The sequence below is a fragment of the Carassius carassius genome, chromosome 44 (genome assembly GCF_963082965.1).
Source record: "Carassius carassius chromosome 44, fCarCar2.1, whole genome shotgun sequence".
NCBI lineage: Eukaryota > Metazoa > Chordata > Actinopteri > Cypriniformes > Cyprinidae > Carassius > Carassius carassius.
The window spans coordinates 12,170,646-12,190,200 of record NC_081798.1 but is presented as its reverse complement, the minus strand read 5'-3'; the positions used below and the strand labels follow the sequence as shown (position 1 = coordinate 12,190,200).

Genomic DNA, 19,555 nt, shown 5'->3' with positions numbered 1-19,555 from the left:
AGTTACAGATAAACACTTAAATTAGTATAGTGTAAGTGCAGACTGATAAACATACCATAGGTGATATTGTTCAAAAGTTTAAGGTTGGTGAATTATTTTTATTATGTTTTTGTCTCTTATGCTCACCAAGGCTGAATTTATTTAAACAAAATACATGTAAAACAGAAATATTGTGAAATATTATGACAATTTAAAATAATTTTTTTCTTCTTTGATACATTTTAAAATGTAATTTATTCCTGTGGTGTTAAGAGCTGAATTTTCAGCAGCCATTACTCTTCTATTATTTACATAGATCATTTTTATATGTCAATGCTCAAAAATAATGTATTATTATAATAAAAACAGTCTGCCTAAAAGAACAGTATATATTTGAAAAAGAAATACTGTCACTTTTGACTGATTTAATACATCCTTGCTGAACAAAAGTAATAATTTCTAAAAAAAAATGTAATAATAAACTCACTGGCCCCAAACTTTTGAATATAATATAATATAATATAATATAATATAATATAATATAATATAATATAATATAATATAATATAATATAATATAATATAATATAATATAATATAATATAATATAATATAATAATATTAATATAATATAATGTAAAATAAATTTGAAATGTCTAGAAACAATAAAGAAAGATTTTCCGAAAGGTAGGTAACTCACTATCAGTAACAATGTTACTATCAAAATTATGCTACTATCAAAGCTTCAGTGGTAGCCTTAAAAAAGAAAGCAATCTCATAATGCACTGTAACAATGTTAGTGGAAAAAAGAGTCCAAGATGGATTACAAGGTGAGAGAAACATAGATGACAATAAATGTATATTTCATTAAACATCTGCTTTGGAAATAATTGTTGAGTTAGTGTTTTGATGAAAGCCCTACCCTCATCTGCCCTCCCTCCATTTGGACTTGTGCTGTAATGATGTGCGCATGCGGTGAACAGACTCTATTACTCAGCACTGCTCTGCTGTTTCTTTCATTTTTGCCCTGCACTATCAAGTACTGATCCTCATGCAGCACAGATAGATGATCTCCACATACATGCGTCTTAATCACTCCCTCTGCACTTAGAAATTTTGGTCATCTACTACAAAATTAACTCAACCAAAGAAAAAGTATGCTTTAGTTACATATAATCTGAGACTCTTATTATGCCATGAGTCAGTTAAGCTTATGCACATAGAAACATTTTCTAAATTCTTTGGATTTCATACATTTCTTCAATGTACATTTAAAAAATTTGAATCACAGAAACATCAAGTCTCAATGTTCTGTTCAGTGGCATTGAAAAGCACAGGAGAGTTTGAGTCACGTAAAGAGGTCAGTGCTTAGTAAGACAGCAGTACACTGCAGTATAATTGCATCAGAATGCAAAGTAAATGAGATAAAACATTAAAATGATGGTCATCTGTATTCTCCTTCATTGACTACTGCATTCACCTCCACAGGGAACCCCAGATCACTGTCCTTGTTTGAAATCTATTCATCTTACCTGTTGTGCCTGGTCTCTGACCTGTGTTTTTACTAGCCCTCTTTGTTCTCCTCCTCTTTTTCAAGCCACAGCCAGGTATCTTTCTCTGAGAGTTTCCCATCTTTCCCTGGACTGCTCACACAGAATGAAGGAATGAAGGATTCTGCTAGCTCTACAGCAAGACTGAGAGAGCTGCTCTCTCTCTCTCTCTTTCTTTCTTTCTGTCTCCAGCAGGTGCACAGTCAGCAGTGAGTCAGGACTCTGCCAGCAGCAAGGCAAAGAAAGGTACTGACAAATTTCTAATTAGTAGTGCAGAAGGGCAATAAAGAAAGAAAGTTCTAATTAAAATAATGAAACTACCAAAATATAAAGGTGAAAGAAAATTTCACACCACAATCTGACATCAAAATGATGTGACTATTTTGGATTAAGAACTATAGAAATTTTGGCCACTGTGCTTCACAACACAAACATTTAACAAATATAGGCCTATAGTGACTCTATAATGGGAATAAATAAATAAATAAACCATGCAAAGAAAAGGAAAATAAATATTCACTTCTATTGAGGATAGACTAAGAAATCAAAATAGCTAAATTAAGGGACAAATTACAAACCTCACTCTCAAACTATAAAGGCAATGTAATTTCGTTTATGGAGTTTCTCGTTCCATTCACAAATATCCAAAGCAAAAGTACACATTTTCACACTACGCAAATAATCAGTTACAGTTCTTCTTTTAATAATACAGATGCTCTAGTCATTAACAGTCACAGAGCTGCATATTGAATCTAGGTCAAGCTTGCATAGCAGAGCTCAGAGAAAGACATTGCTGGGGAAAATCAAATACGGGATTTATCTATTGGTGGACTTGATATTAAAGCATTAAACAAGAAACATAAGAAGCCCTCATGCACTGACTGATCAATGATAAAAGCATTTATTCCCTAAAAAGAGATTGTTAGCTGCAGCTGTAAGAAAAGAGATCGACTGTGTCTCTGATGGGGGCTGGGGACCCTGTCTCACAGCTGGTCCCTCTGCAGGAGTGCTTAATACCCACTGATACTACACAGCACTAACAACCCTATGGACTATAGATATCAATAGAACTTGTCTTCTTTGAGGAGCACTTTCCTTCTGTTTACAGCAGGGGATCCCAATCTTCACAGCAGTTGAACATCTTGCGACCTGGATTGCTTTTAAGTATCCACTAGTTTACATGAAACTCTCTGTAAATTCGGTTTATTAGAAGTATATATTAATCATTCACTTTTGTTTATACAATTAGCGCATCGAATGACCAGTTGTTAGAAACTGATCCTCAAATGTGATTATCAATAAAAATTGACAGTAAAGACTTTTACATTGTTGCATTTACAAGTAAATGATGGGATTTTTTTAAAGGGATAGTTCACCCAAAAATTCTGTCATCATTTACTCACCCTCATGTCGTTCCAAACCTGTATGAGTTGCTTTCTTATGCTGAACATAAAATAAGATATTTTGAAGATTGCTGGTAATCATACACTTGGTGGGAGCCTGTCCTCCAACAAAAAACGACCATATAGGTCGTTTGTGCAAGCACCTTATTACGACCTATATTTACGTTTTAAAGTTAAGCGCCCTCTAGCGGGCGTAAAAATAATGACAGTATCGCGTTGCGTCTGTCGTCATGAAATGACATATAACGTCATTACCAATCAAAACGCACGTTTATTTAAATGCAATGTGTGGGCTTTTTACACCGATCTCACATTATTTCCTACATATTTTACTAGGTGGCTTATTCGTTCGAATGACCACACCTAACCCCACCCCTAAACCTAACCCTCACAGAAATCATGCTAAATTATGATTTATTGAGCATATACATTTTCGTGCACATCCATTCCCTGGGATCGAACCCATGATAGCATGATTACCTATCAATGTATAGCGCAATGATCTACCAACTGAGCAACACGAAACGCAAATCAGAGTGCAAATAAAAGAGTACAAAACATTAATATGAAAACGACCTTTTGCCAATAGGGGCGCAATTGTAGTATACGCTCTGATGGGTCGTATTTCAGGGATTTGGACAAACAACCCATACGGGCGTATTGGTTGGAGGACAGGTTGCTTAGTGGTTGCCACTGACTTCCACAGTATTTATTTTTTCCTACTATGGGAGTCAATGGGAACCACCAACTGTTTGAGTACCAGCAATATTCAAAATATCTCCTTTTATGTTCAACATAAGAAAGCAACTTTTACAAGTTTGGAACAACATGAGGGTGAGTAAATGATGACAGCATTTTAATTTTTGGGTGAACTATCCCTTTAAGGCAGTTCTATTTGCACTTAGTGAAAATAGCATTATTTTCTTAGTGATAGATGCTATTTACACTAAATACAAATAGCAATGGATGCTACTTATAATAACGAATATATAAATGATCATGTTAATACAAATTATTAAATGGATGCCATCTTATTGGAAAAAAAGACCCCCCCCCTACACTTAAATGTAATCCTACTGGATACTTTATTTTCATTTTTATTGAAAAAAGGCCTTTCTGATGAGATATGAGATTTAAACAGGGAGAAAAAAAAGTTAGTCAAAACTCTGATTCGAACTCTGGTCGATCACATCAAAAAGACTACGACACACACTTTACCATCTCCGCCACCAAAGCTGTTATTTGATAATTGTCTTTTGTAGTGTTGACTAGCCCAATCACATTGTTAGTTAAAGAAAGTTAAAAGAAAGGTTTCCTACTGGAAGTGCTTTCACAGAATTTCCAGCTAATATGTTTGTTATAAATCATGTAACGACTGGTAATTTTTTTTTCTTTGCATATTACTGAATATCATTTGTCTAATATATGACATGTATATAAACCAAGATCAGGACAGAGGAATTCTAAACACTAACACAGTTAACAACATGCTTACTCATATAATCAAATTATATTTTATTTATTAACCAAAAGTGAACACTGAGCTATTTATGCAGATGCTTGAGTTTCCTAAAATCCAAAGCAGTTAATCTGGTAAGCATATCACCACCCTTCATTTAAAGGGGATCTCTGATATGATAAGCCTGATTTGAGGGCACCATGGCTGACTGGAGGGTGAAGAACAAGGGGCCCTGTTGAGACTTGACTTATAGACCTTTACAAATGATCATAGCAGAATCACTGAAGCATGAAGACTGACCGCTGCCTACAGTGCTGACCACTGCACTGCTCTGACACACACCCACACACACAAACACACATCAAACCCAATATCACTGTATAAGTCAAGATTAAAACATCATATTGGGTGAGGATCAAGCATGCACTTTTTGAAAGCTAGTTATTAATTTTGATTCCTGTTTTAGCGCCATCATTCATTCTGAGCCTTTTTCTCTGCAAATAATAGAGAAGAATAATAAACAGATTTCGAACAGAGGAAAAGATAAGCAGATCAGATGGGTTGTTGAGTTTGGATGTAGGGAAGCACTGTGTCTTTTCCTTGTCTTTTATTCACACACACACACACACACACACACACACACACACGCACACACGCACGCATGCATGCACGCACACACGCACGCACGCACGCACGCACGCACACTTAGCATTCAAATATATGACTAGGGCTTATTGTAGCAGTTGCTGTAGCAGTTGCAACTTGCTTCAGAAACCCTCCACCTTCCCCAGCTCAACCTGTATAGATCTGCTATGAGGTGATTCATGTATGCTGTATGGGGGTTATTATGTATGTTATATTTGCAGCAGCAATATTTCTTATTTGCTCACAGCAGCATTTTGTGGAAGGATTGGCAGAAGCAAGTCTTATTACTTGCTCTGCCACAGCAGCAGCAGCAGCGTAGCAGATCTGTTCCGCCAATTTGTACCAAATACATTAACATTGTCATGTACATTACCATGCCAATGCCTCAGAGAGTTGTCATGGCAGAAATATATTTTAAAAAGTGTATTAAACATTATTGGATTAACAAGAAAATACAATTTCCCCCAAATTATAAGTTTATTGTTATGTAATGACATCAAATCACAACCCTGCTTCCCACACCACACATACATGTGTAAACTATGGAAACGACAATGGTGCACAGACTTCCAAAATTCATATCTGCAGATGTTTGGATTCAATAAATATGGAATAAAGCCATAAGAAGGATGACAAAGAACATTGTAATTCAGCAAAGCAACAACATGGCACTTTACAGTTTAAACGACTGCATGCTCCAACATGTCAGACCAAACATAGACAGACAGATTGTCTGACAGAGACATCATCACTATGGCAGGCTTAGCTTCCCTAGTAAAAATCAAAGATGATCTCAGATAGGAAAGTAACCAAGGCTGATGGATTATGTTCGCTGTAAAATAATATAAATAATATAAAATATATATGAATTCGTAATTTCTTTTACAAGAAAATACTACGTCTTCTACAAGACAGACAGACAAAAAGATGCAAACGCATTTCATTTGTATTAAATACAGTTTGGAACATCAAAACAGAACAGACCAAAATGCAACTGATCTGAATGAGCTGCATAATTTCATAAATATTAAAATGAATAGCAATTTAAATCACAACAAGTGAGAGAACAGGAAAGGAATGCACCGAAGGACATACCTCTTGATCTGACAGGAACACAGCAGGCAAAAGCCATTGTATGGGAACGACAGCTACGTCCATCTGCTTTTTAGCCAGATCAGCTGTCCTTCAACACTCATTCTGTTTGTCTTAATTCATGCAGATACATGCTAGTGCCCAAGCTCACCTGCCACACAGCCTCATGAACAGACAAACCCTAACACCAAAGCAAGCACATCTGCAGCATTTGCACTGACACTGCTTCATTTCCACCTATAGTCCCCCCTGTTTCTAGGGGCATATTGTAGGTGGTACAGTCTAGTCTGCTCTCCACTTGCCCTTAATCTTCAAATGGGCCAGAGTAAGAGCTTGACCAAAGGGGGATATTAAACAGGAATACAAAAAGGTTGGTGCTTTGATATGATTATTCCTGCAAAATCATACAACAAAATTGTATAGACTGGTATAAAAAAAAAAAAAAAAATCAGCTACAAACTTATTTGTTAGGAGACTGAGATACTTTTATGTAAATATTTGAGCAATTTACTGGCTATTTCTAAGTAAAAACACACACACACACACACACACACACACACACACACACACACACACACACACACACACATTTATACATTTATTTATTATAATTTGCCAGTAAATTTCACAAATAATCACATAATTATCACAGAGACAATTGTATTCAGCGATATGGCCATATTGGCTTTATTAAAGAGTTTGAACCAACAAAATCAAAAAGACCAAAAAAGTCATAATAATAGCTTTTTATTCTGTTTAGACATCAAAGTGAATGAAAGCCCCCATGTACACATATTTGAGAAGTGAACATCCTCATGTTGCATGTGTGAGCATGCATTTGAGCATTTGTGTGAGCAGTACACACCACAGACTCCATGCCTGGAATAATACAGACCTTTCTGCTAATCCATGTTAATCTGGTCATCCTGTGACCTTGGCATCAAATGGTCTGACAGTAGGTGAGTGTTTAGTACATACAGAATCACGTTGGCAAACAGAGAAACACAGTTCTGGCCGCTTCGGCCGGCAGCTTGTTACTCTGCAAGATGCCCATTAACAGCACATATACACATGCCTAGATTTGGGGAGAAGCTAATACGGCTATTACAATGACAGGCATCTGAAGCAAAATTGCATTGTATGTGTAATTTTCTGGAAGACTTAAACAGCAAAATATGTAAAACAGAAGATATGCTCATGAAATAGTTGATGACAATGAAATAGATCATTCTGCATTATCTGTCAGCAGTGTGATGCCCAAATGCACACACTTTATCATTTGATGACTTCCAAAAGTCACAAGCCTTGGGTCATGGCTTCTGAATGGCCCGCATGAAGCACACCTGTTCTATTCTTTCCTCATCCTTTTGGGTCACACCCTTCCTCTGCCTTTTATTGTGGATTTCCTTAATATTACCTTTCTATGTGTGCAAACAGACCAGAAACAAGCTTGGCATGCACTGCAGTTTCCATCAAAAACCTATTTTTTGCTATTTTTCTTTCTGAAATGCATAACTTGCTAAAAATCATTACCATTGCATAGAAGGTCTTGAATTTCCCTGTTTTTGTTCATTGCTTTTTCTTCTAAAAGCTGTTGGCTCTCTCTTTCCAGATCACTCTTCTTATATCTGCTTTCCATTTATATTTCTGGCCACACACCCACAAACTTGGCGTATTTCTACTTTCTTAATGATAAAAATGTGGGTATGTGGGTTTGTGTAAGATTCTCTCAGACAGGAACATTTCATTGCAAGGATTTGTCTGTGATCCTGTAATCTAAGATGCCATCCTGGTCTCAATAACTTATTATACTGTTTGTAAAAAAAGTAGGTTAATTTACCTGTACACCTTTTTAAAAGAAAAGAAACTCCTGATCAGTAACTTTAAGGCAGGAAAAAAGTTTGCATATTTGATGTTACTTACTGTTGCTTTAATTAGTAGTGAAATGTACTAGCAATTTCTGAATTTTATGCCATTTGTATGTATTATGTGGGGGTTTAAATGGAGATTCCTTTGTCAAAAGCAAAAGTTTCTAAAGCAAAGACCAGTAAGACCAAAAAAAGACTAGAAAAATTAAAAAATGTACATACTGAAGATGTATAGCATGCATAATGTACATAGGCATCAATATTACATGAGAAAGTGAGTCTTTTGCCTGTCAATCAGTTTTTTATTTCCACAAGAAACACAATATTTTCTCAACACTGGCCTCTAGTGATGGAAAGGAGATAAGGCTGAATTTAATAATGGTTGCAGCTTAAAACTCTACATTTTCACAAGCTATATTTGAGAAAATGCTTGCTGTATCCATAAACAAAAAATATAAGATGTTAAGATAAACATTTTCAAAAATTTAAGTAAATGCTATCTTTCATTATTTAACATGCAATAAATATAATCTAATATATGCTCTTTGAAATCATATCATCAATTGACAGACCACTTGATATTTCTTTTTCTTCTCTTTACAGTAGATGTAGCCGTGTTTCCACTGTAGGGCCAAAAGCAAGTGTGCATTTCCAGTGAGCACTTCCAGGGCTTCCTCAGTTTAAATTTAATGCATCTTTTTTAAATACAAGTATTAATTTCTTTCAAAATGTTTGTCTTTTTTGACAGCCACGCAGGATTCAGTGCTACTGTATGCATCAAAATGGCATTAACATCTGATCCAATCATGGTACTTCAAAATCTATTCAAACACCCCAATACAGACTCCATCCAGCCACTTAATAAATAATACTGCTGCATATTATTACAGTTTCAGCCCTAACCATACATACTATAAATAAACTACCACAACCCACCAATAAGCTGCACACATGGTAGACACAAATATACAGGAGGTTAGAGACACAAACTGCTCTGACTTTCTAAATTATACATTCTTTGAGGGCACAAATATTGATACACCATGATAAAATATACAACGTTATGAGCAAGTGTGATACCCTTCAGAACACTGACCAGAACACATATGCAATATGATGTCATTTATTCTTACATGTGGTCTATGGCAACCACAGAATAACAGAGAACATGAAGAACAGATGAACGGAGTTCTTTACAAGTTTAAAGGTCCAGTAAGGTCATGTACATAGGCAACCGTACAAAATTTAGAGTTGGTAATGTTTTAATGTAGGCCTACTTGAAAGATGTCTCTTATGCTCATCAAGGCTGCATTTAATTGATAAAAAATACAGTAATATTGTGAAATATTATTATAATTTAAAATAAAAGGGTTTTCTATTTGATTATATTTTAAAAATGTAATTTATTCCTGTAATGGCAAATCTGAATTTCCAGCATCATTACTCCAGTTTTCAGTGTCACATGATCCTTCAGAAATCATTCTAATATGCTGATTTGGTGCTCAAGGAACATTTCTTATTATTATAAATTATGAAAACAATTGTGCTGCTTAAATTGTTTTTACAAACCCGATTCCAAAAAAGTTGGGACACTGTACAAATTGTGAATAAAAACAAAATGCAATGATGTGGAAGTTTCAAATGTAAATATTTTATTCAGAATACAACACAGATGACATATCGAATGTTTAAACTGAGAAAATTTATCATTTTAAGGGAAAAATAAGTTAAGTTTAAAATTCCTGGCATCAACACATGTCAAAAAAGTTGGGACAAGGCCATGTTTCTTTTTATATCAGTCTGCAAACATCTGGGGACTGAGGAGACAAGTTGCTCAAGTTTAGGATTAGGAATGTTGTCCCATTCTTGTCTAATACAGGCTTCTAGTTGCTCTTCCTCTTTATGATGTGCCAAATGTTGTCTATGGGTGAAAGATCTGGACAGCAGGCTTCGTTGGGGAATTGGTGATCCTCTGCCCATCTTGACTTCTGAGAGACACTGCCACTCTGAGAGGCTCTTTTTATACCCAATCATGTTGCCAACTGACCTAATAAGTTGCAAATTTGTCCTCTAGCTGTTCCTTATGTACATTTAACCTTTCCGGCCTCTTATTGCTACCTGTCCCAACGTTTTTGGAAAGTGTAGCTATCATGGAATCCAAAATGAGCCAATATTTTTTGCATGACATTTCAAAATGTCTCTCTTTCAACATTTGATATGTTATCTATATTCTATTGTAAATAAAATATAAGTTTATGAGATTTGTAAATCATTCCATTCCTTTTTTACTCACAATTCGTACAGTGTCCTTTACACATTTTGGTTAGGATTCTTAGATGAATCAAAAGAACAGAATTTATTTAAAACAGAAAGCTTTCCTAACAGTGTCTTTACTGTCATTTTTGATCAATTTAATGCATCCTTGCTGAATAACAGTGTTCATTTATTTTGAAAAAAAAAAATCTTACTGACCCCAAAATTGTAACTATTTTAATATATTTAACATTTTCACTATTAGGTAAGGCTTATGCATAATATAACAACCAATATTTATTTATATAACTTGAAATAAAAAATCTACAAAATCCCTATGCGCCAGACTTTTTTTTTTTACTACAACTGTCATAGTATTTAAAATGTATTAATCAATAAAATCTTCTTTCTGTGCCCCTAAAAAGCTGACAACAATAGAAAAGCAAAATAAAATGAATTAGTCATTTTCTTAGACATCTCTGTCTGAAGCATTGACTATTCTACTAAAGGAAAGGATGCTCAAGGGATTAAATTTAGGTTAATGAAGTTGCTATGTCTTCCAGTGAACTGCTCATGGGACTTTCTGACTTCTTCTTTTACATCAAGAGATCGCTGGGATGTGCAAATGAGAGATGTGTGCTGTGCTTTAGGTTGTGTTGTTTATAGCAGGACTGCTGTTTGCAGTTGGAAATGGGTTTATGTGGGTAAATGTGAGCTTATCATGCACATGCGTGTGTGTTTGAGAATGCCACTGCAGCAGGGTGGGGTGCAGCCTCGTCGTGCAGCAGCACTGCAGAGCTCATGGGGCAAGCAGAGCGTGTGTGAGTGTGTGTGTGTGTGTGTGCACCAAAATGAGAGAGAGATAAAAGTCCAGCATTCACCGTTATCGCCATCAGTAATGTCACGCTCATCTCATCACCGAGAGGGATGGGGTCTCCGTGTGTGTCTATATGCGTGTGTGACATTTTGTGTCAGATGTGTTGGTGAATGGCACAATAAAGCCATCGCCCATGTTATTTTTAACTCTCTGTCTCCATGGAAACCAGCACATATGCTGGGAGTGATGCACCCTGCTGAGTGTGTGTGTGTGTGTGGAGATGCAGCAGTTCATCCTGCTTCATCTGGAGGAAGCACACACACGTTGCGCATGCCTGCCGCAGTGTATGTGCATGTGTGTGCGACTGTTGTGTGTGAGCGTGTCTCTTATGAGGTCAGATCAAATCACAAAATCACATCTGATTAACCACACAGAGTATAAGCAATTTGGTAAGTCATACTCCAGAAAATGAGGTGGAGGGATGCACAAACCAGTAGCTGGATCCCACAGGCATGATTTAGATTTAACATTATTAGTTAATCACATGACAGACAGTGCCAGTTCACACTCAGGCCCGTGTCTGACTAATATAACACAGTTAAAAAGCACCAAACGAAAGAGTTAATAACAGTTACATAAGGTTCATACAGCCATATATCTATACGAGACTCGCCATAGGTTATGTTATGTAACTATAGCAAGTGCAATAAGGAGAGGGAAAAGTTAAAGAAAATACAAGAATTATCTATTCTAGACAAGACCTGCTTCAGGTCATATAACTTTATATCACAAATAAAAAATATATAAAAATTTCAATAAATAAATCCATAAAATGATAATGATATTTACAAAAAAATAAAATTATACCCACTTTAAAATGTAAATATATAAGCATGTAGCCTTAAAAATCAAAGTTTCCAATCAGCTTCTAGACCATGCAACAATGTAAACCTAATTTGTTAATATTCGGTCTAATAAACTAGGACAAAACAGACCAAAGTGAGTTTTGAAGTGGAATAAATCAACTTACCTGTGTAACACAGAAGGGGATGTTGAAGGAGTGTGAAGATGAAAGCAGGGTGAAGTCACGAAAACATGAAACAGCAGTCAAAAGAGAAAGAAAAAAAAGAATAGAATTAGTTTATGTACATGGTTTAGACATTAGTTTACTCCCTCTCTTCCCTCTCTTTTCTCTTTCCTAAGAACTATGTTTTACAGGCTTTTTTTCAACTACTTACTTTTTCAAAACTTTGCCTTTTTTTCAAAACCTTACACACAAATCCAAGAATTGCACACACAAAATACAAAATGCCTCACATCTCTTGCAAAATGAAGCACTGCATTCAAAATATCACATCACAAATGCAAACATTTGTCTCACGTTGCAAACACCTTTGCCATAATATTATATTTTTGGATATATCATACACACAGTTATTCAAAAGCCTCTGCTCTTGTATTTTATTTCAAGATATCATTCAAAAAAATTTTTTTACACTTCGATTACTTGATCCGAATCCAAGTCTTGGGAGGGACAGTTGTGCACAACACAAAATCTCTATGAAACAATGCATAGGACTAATTTTATTGTGTTGACACTTGTTTTCCATTGTATTGTGCTTAACTGTGTTACAGCTTGTTTCCATTCTGTTATGCACTACTGGGCCACTGTAAATTCTCACTTCTGAATCTGAAAACTTAATAAGTTCAGAGGTGATACAAGGAAGCTGACCTCAGATCAGCACTATTTGCTCATCAGTAAGGTTGCCAAGCAGACAACCATTAACTCCCACCTGCATTTCTATGTTACTATGGTAACAGCTTAAAGATTATTAGTGCAATAGTTACAGCACCATGCACAGTGAACTCTCCTTGATATAAGAGTGATTTGTACCTTCATCTTAAAATTTTTCTCCCTTCTCATTTGTCCTGAATGCTATTCATCTTTGAATTGACTAAAAATACATTCTTAAAAAATATAGTGACAAAACATAAGCTAACACATGGTTGGCCCACGAAAATTAGATTCGAAATAATGCAAACGGGATCCAACAGAGAACAGCCAATGCAACGGCAGCTACAACAACACGCTGTGGGTGACGATGTGATTGAGGCAGTTTTATACTAACAGCCAGAGCCCGGCGAATGTAGGTCATGTGCAAGAAAGACATATATACACGCCCTACTACACATTATTCAAAACTTCCACAAGGGCAGTGTGCTTGGAAATTGAGAATGAATCATTTATTGTGACCTGAACCCACCTCCGCCTGCCATGTCATAAACAAAATCTACCTGTATTTGTACAACATATTAAGACACATTCACAAATATCATATGACGGGATTCAGGAATAAGATTTAACCAAACAAACAATGACAGTATTTGATTGTTAACTTTGGTTACATCAGTGCTTTGAATGTTTAATTCACAAAAATGCAAGAGAGACATTAATAACCCTCATTAGAATGCCGCAACTGTCGTCGATGACAGGGAGGTTTGTTTCTGCAGTGGCCCTGAGGGACAGGCTTCCCTTTAAATGGGACTGTGCGGGCAAAGGCAACGCATCTCACGTCAGGCTGCTAGCCAATACCAACACTCCATGGAGAATCATTTATGTGCATGTGTGTTTGTGTAAATTTGTGAGAGTGTGTGGTTTCTGCCTCCCTGAGCAGCGATCACACAGTGACCTATATATCTTCCTCTCCGCTCCTGCAATGCATTCAACCTCAATTATTCATAATGTACACAAACATTTCAGAACAAAGAAGAATCTCTCAGAAGATATCGGACCATTAGGTATAGCATTTGTGATCAAATAAGCCAGTTGCAATGAAGGGATCACATTAATGGGAATAACATGAAATATAAAAATGAAAAACAATCAATATTTTATTCAGGGGCGTCATGCATTCATGATTTTTGAGGGGGCACATTTTTTTGGGGGGGGGGGGGGGGTGTCGGGGGTATAAGTCATTCTACGAAAGCACTGTATAACTGATATAGGCTTATTTTTTTTATTATTTTTTTCCTTTTTATTCAAAACAATTCCAAACATGCTTAATATATCAGGAAATATCTCGTTTCTCAAATATGTGTAGGTAAACGCGTTTTGCACCTTTATAGATTGCTATTTGATCAATATATGGAAATGTAGTGTAATCTATTAACTACACATAAAAACCTGACTTTTTACTTAAGTGCCATATCATGCCATAAAATATTTTTAATACGACTGAATTTGCATTTAATGTAAATTTTAATAACAATATTGTAAGATACTTATTTTAACACTTTCATTTTACAGAGAGTAAAGAACATTTACATTATCAAAAAACATTTTCATTCAGTCTAGCCAGAGTTCAGGCACTCTCAAAAACTCCCATTAAAATCACTTACATTATGAAACGAATATCTTACTTACATTCGTACGCACATCTGCACTTTTTGTTGTTTCTGATGAGAGAATTCGCTAAATAATTCAGTCAGCGAGCAAGTGAACAAAACACTGCATTTCAGTGATGACTCTTCTGGACGTCTCTGATTGGCCATTGCATCCATAAGCGCAACAGAATAGTTTCTGATTGGTTATCATGAAGCGTTGTACGAACGCGTCTGTCTCTGGCTCAGCGCCAGCCAGCGAACGCAGATTTGAATTTAGCAGCTGATGCTGTGCACTGAACGATCTATTCTCACCGCTGTGATTGTATCAAATATATAAAAAATATTATTCTGCAAATTTATTTTTTTTTCGTTTGGAAGCTGCATTTAAAATCCACTTGGCTCAGAAATCTGAGGGGGCACGTGCCCTCTCACTTCGAATGGGCACGACGCCTCTGATTTTATTCATATTAGTATTATATACATCATTTTTCATTTAAGAAATGTTGTGATTTTTAAATCTATAATCTAATCTACATTTTTATCAGAGGTGTTTCCTCCGAGGAGACAGTGTCTTATCAAAATATTGAATGAGGAACAAAAAAAAATTGTAACTTATAACTTTAAAAAGTGTATCAATCACTTGTTTTTCTAAAGAAACATTGTCCAATAGTGACACCAGCAGGTAAGGTTACAGCAGTAGTCTCTTGCCTCCCCTGAGCCCATGGAGTTTTAACAGACTCCCTAAAGTGTCCGGTGAGGGTTTTTTTTTTTAGAATAAATTGGGAAAAGTCACGTGAGAGTGAAATGATTGGATATGACTGTTGGTGCATGCAATAAATTCTGCTTCTAGTGTTCGTCAGTAAACAGACATTGAGTATTCAGATAATTGTTCAATCAATGTGTTTAACAATAGCTGATTCTTCGCATTGCATTCCTAAAATATGTGGTTATATTCATGTATTTACAAGCAGTCAAAACAAAACTCCATTCATACATGCTCTGTCTACCATGTGATAAACACTTTTTCCCAACCAATCAAGCTTTTGGAAGGATTTTCTATCTAAACTGCCTGCCAGACCAAACTGCTGTTCATCCAGGCTTACACAGCAGGCCTGCATATGGACAATATAGTCCACAAACCCTTTAATTCCTACCCATGGTTTGCACATAGCTCTCCATACCACATTGCATAGTGAAAACAGGTAGCAATATAAAGAAGGTGTGGTTTGCTCAAATCAGCCACCCATTTCTCTTATGATATTACAGTTTTTACCAATTGCTTATACACGTTTTCAAAACTCTACACACAATTCTCAAAACTGCACACACGAAATGCCTCACATCTCCTTCAAAATGCAACACTGCATACAAAATACCATAAACACATGTCAGAATGAAGCATTTGTGTCAAATGGCAAAAACTTCTTTCATAATAATACATTTTGGATATACCATGTAAACACTGCTGTTCTAAATCTAAAGCTCTTTGGTCTTTCATAGGCTTATATCTACATTTCAATGTTCTACAGTGAAAGTATTCTGCTGAGAGGGGTAAGTACATCGGAAACGACAATGCAATGTAGAAACAGAAAATATTTATTAGACCAAACATTACTGTTGTATACATTAGCATAAAACAAAACTATAAACATGTAAACCAAAAATATATTCCTTACAGTAGAATACAGAAAATTGTGAGGGGGGTCCCGGTCCAGGAATTGGCAGTGGGGAGATGAGGGGGTGCAGTCCCCAGTGAATATTTTGTTTCAGTAGTACATAACTAAAACCACAACCACAAATGCTGGCTATAGAGTATGGCAGGGTCACTGCAATAGAGAGAAATGGGAGGAGAAAGATTTGCCAGTGAGTGGTAAGGAAAGATTGAGAAGGCAGAGACTGCCTTTCCTCTGCAGTGAATGGGTGCCATCAGAATGAGAGTCCAAACATTACAATAATCCACAGAAATATAGACATAGAGAAATATACACAGATCAAACAATGTTTACAAGCAAAAACAGTCCAAAACAATTATAAACAAAATGTCAGTGGATTATGATATGACAGAACAACAGGGGGTGGACTTTTTCACTGGAGGAAAACATTATGAATTAGGGACTCATATTTTGGCCAGAAGCAATGATTTAAAGCTAAAAAGATCTTAAAAGATCTGTATTTCTTTTTTTTACAATGCATTTTTTTTCTAACACACAAAACTTTTGACTTCAGAAGACGCTAATTTATGGACTGGAGTTACTTGTGCATTATTATGATGTTTTTATCATCTCTTTGAGCTGTATTTCTGACGGCACCCAATCACTACAAATGATCAATTGGTGAGCAAGTGATGTAATGCAGGAGTTCTCCAGATTTGTTCCGAAGAATCAAACTCATCTTCATCTTGGAGGAACAGAGGATGAGTACATTTTCAGCAAATTATCATGTTTAGGAGAACTATTCTATTTTGATATATTCTAGCCTATGCATGCATGACAATCTTTATACAATGCATAATTAGCAAAACATTAAATGCTAATTGACATTTTCCGGTTTCCAGGAATGGAAACAGAAGTTGCAACTGTTTAGACAGTTGCTGGACATTAAAAGCTGGTGGTATGTGAGGGTACAGAAATAATCTAACCAGGATTCTGCTCACTTCCTAGAAATGTTTGTGAGGGCTAGAGATACAAACACAGATTTAAAAAAAAAAGGAAAGGATTGCATGAGGACTGTAATCCGTTCAGATAGAACAGAATTGAGTGGAGAGCGGGAACCAAGTGAGATTACGGGCTGCTCCTTATTTTTCACTATTTGTTTTTACACCAGACACGTACAACAGTAATATTTACTAAAAAATATTATTAATTACAATTATATTTATTTGATGTATTTGTGTATCAATGAGAAAATGTTTATTTTATTTTTCAATAAATAAATAAATAAATAAAAACTGTTGCCCTCGTGGCGTTTCATAATAGAATTCTCTATCTGAAGCAACACAATCAATTTCAAATTTAAAATCTTTTTCTCCACTATCTTCTCAAATCTTTCTCAACTATTAAAAATGAGACAGAATGTATGAATAAAATGGATGAATAAAAAAAATTATATAACAACAATATTTATATATAAGTAAAGTGTAAATATAATCATTTTAATTTAAATTCAAGTTAAAGCATGGCAATTTGTAACTTGAATGTGTGAGGATTTTAGTGTCATTTGCTTACAGTTATTTTAACTGTACAAAAAAGTCTGTTATGCTGATTGATGTTATATTATTTTTATTTAATATATCATTTACACCCAGGATTTTAGCGCAAATAGTTTATCACACTGTCCTAGCAACATATCGGCAAATAAATCAGAAGTCTTGTACATTCACTGGAATTCAGTACTGCTTTTGTTCTTTTTGGAGATTGTCGCGTGGTAAAGAGCACAGTGAAATTTCTTCAGAAATCATTTTGTTTTCCAAAGGACAAACAAAGCGTATGGTTGAAAATGACATGATAGTGAGTAAATAATTAGTGAATTTTTAGCTTTGTGCTAACTTGCTAATGCTTACGTCCCAATCTGTTCCAGAAAAAAAAGCAAATAAAATCAACTTGGTACTTTTGTCAAAGGCAGAGATTAGACATATATGTAACATTATTTTTATCACTTAAGTATTAACCTATACTTAATACTTAAGTGGTCTTGGATTGCCCAAGTCACCTCGGGAGTCTTTTGCTCATATAATGCTAAGTGAAGGCATTACAGCTTCGACAAACACGCTATTAGACCAAACTTTCAGCTTCTGAAGATTAAAGGGATATGCAAACAGACGACTATCGGGGCTCTGCTGACTGATTGCAGGTGATTGGTTAATTAGCTCACATTAATTAATTAATTAATTAGCTGTGGTTAATTGACCACAGCCAGATGCCACAGAGCTCTTTTTACAAGTTGAGACTGTGCATGTGTGCTTGTCTACGCGTGTTTGTTTCTCAAAAACACAAACTCAAGTTTCACTCACTCCTGCTGTTTCGACCCCCCCCCCCCAAGACTCTTTTCTCATCATTCAAAACCTTGACAGCATTTGTAAAGATCCCAGGCCCTTTACCAGCCCTCCCCTGCCGCCTTCATCCCTCCGTGACGCCCCCAACAACACTAGCCATGTGTAAGGCCGCTGACAGACATGGAGACAAAACAGTCCCCAGAGGACATGGCAACAAACACAGTAAAAACCAGGCTCCCAGTCTCCGCAGCCTCAATTCCAGGTGTCAGAGACACACGTTGTTCAGATATAGAGTACAGAATGATGAATGAAAACCCTGGAGAAAAGCACACCACAATTAAAATTACAAGCTTCAGCGGAGCCCAAACATCTTTGTTACACCAAAGGCACAATCTCTGCAGTTTATCATGCACATAGAACTACAATAAAAGTCAAATCACTAACATTTCTGTCAGTTTCATATATATATATATATATATATATATATATATATATATATATATATATATATATATATATATATATATATATATATATATATATATATGAAACTTACTTTAGCATATACTTAACAAAATAAATAGTGTGAAAATTTTAGATGCTAATGTGGAAAATCACAAGTGTGTCAAATGTTAGTGAAATTGTCACATTTAGATTTTTTTATTTAAATTTAAATGGATTAAATACGTAATATATTTCTACATTTGTTCAATAGAAATAAACATAATGTGTAAAAACATCCTGAAACAAAATCTAGTACACATTTCTGCCAGGTGATTGCAAATAGTGTTAATTTTAATACAGTTTTCTGTTTTAGTTTTTGGATTTGATTAAATGCTTTTTAAATGTTGTCAATATTTTGTCATATTTATTATTTTTATTTTTATTTTATTTTACATGCATATATTTCCAGCATTTTAATTTAAATGTAGTATGTAAAATTGCATTAGACTAAACTTTTAATTACATATTTACACATTTTGATTTTTTTTTAAATTGATTTAACCCTATTAAATGTATAAAATATTTCAACTTGTTCTATATAAACAAATACAACATGTGAAAGAGCTCCTGAAATTAAATACAGTATTTACACATTTCTATCAGTTATATAT

At 35.2% G+C, this 19,555-nt stretch overlaps 1 protein-coding gene across 11 annotated transcripts in view; it reads right to left on the bottom strand.

Annotated features, from left to right (window-relative positions):
• Positions 1 to 19,555, bottom strand: part of nhsb (Nance-Horan syndrome b (congenital cataracts and dental anomalies)) — a 62,952-nt gene that overhangs the window by 19,931 nt on the left and 23,466 nt on the right. Inside the window, exon 1 of one of the 11 annotated variants that reach the window (XM_059537216.1) lies at positions 6,131 to 6,231. The exons of the other annotated variants lie outside the window; for them this stretch is intronic. Within the exon in view, the coding sequence (XP_059393199.1) occupies positions 6,131 to 6,167 (37 nt within the window). The 5' untranslated portion in view covers positions 6,168 to 6,231. Of the gene's footprint in view, positions 1 to 6,130; positions 6,232 to 19,555 lie in introns of those variants that run through there. 11 annotated transcript variants of the gene reach the window in all.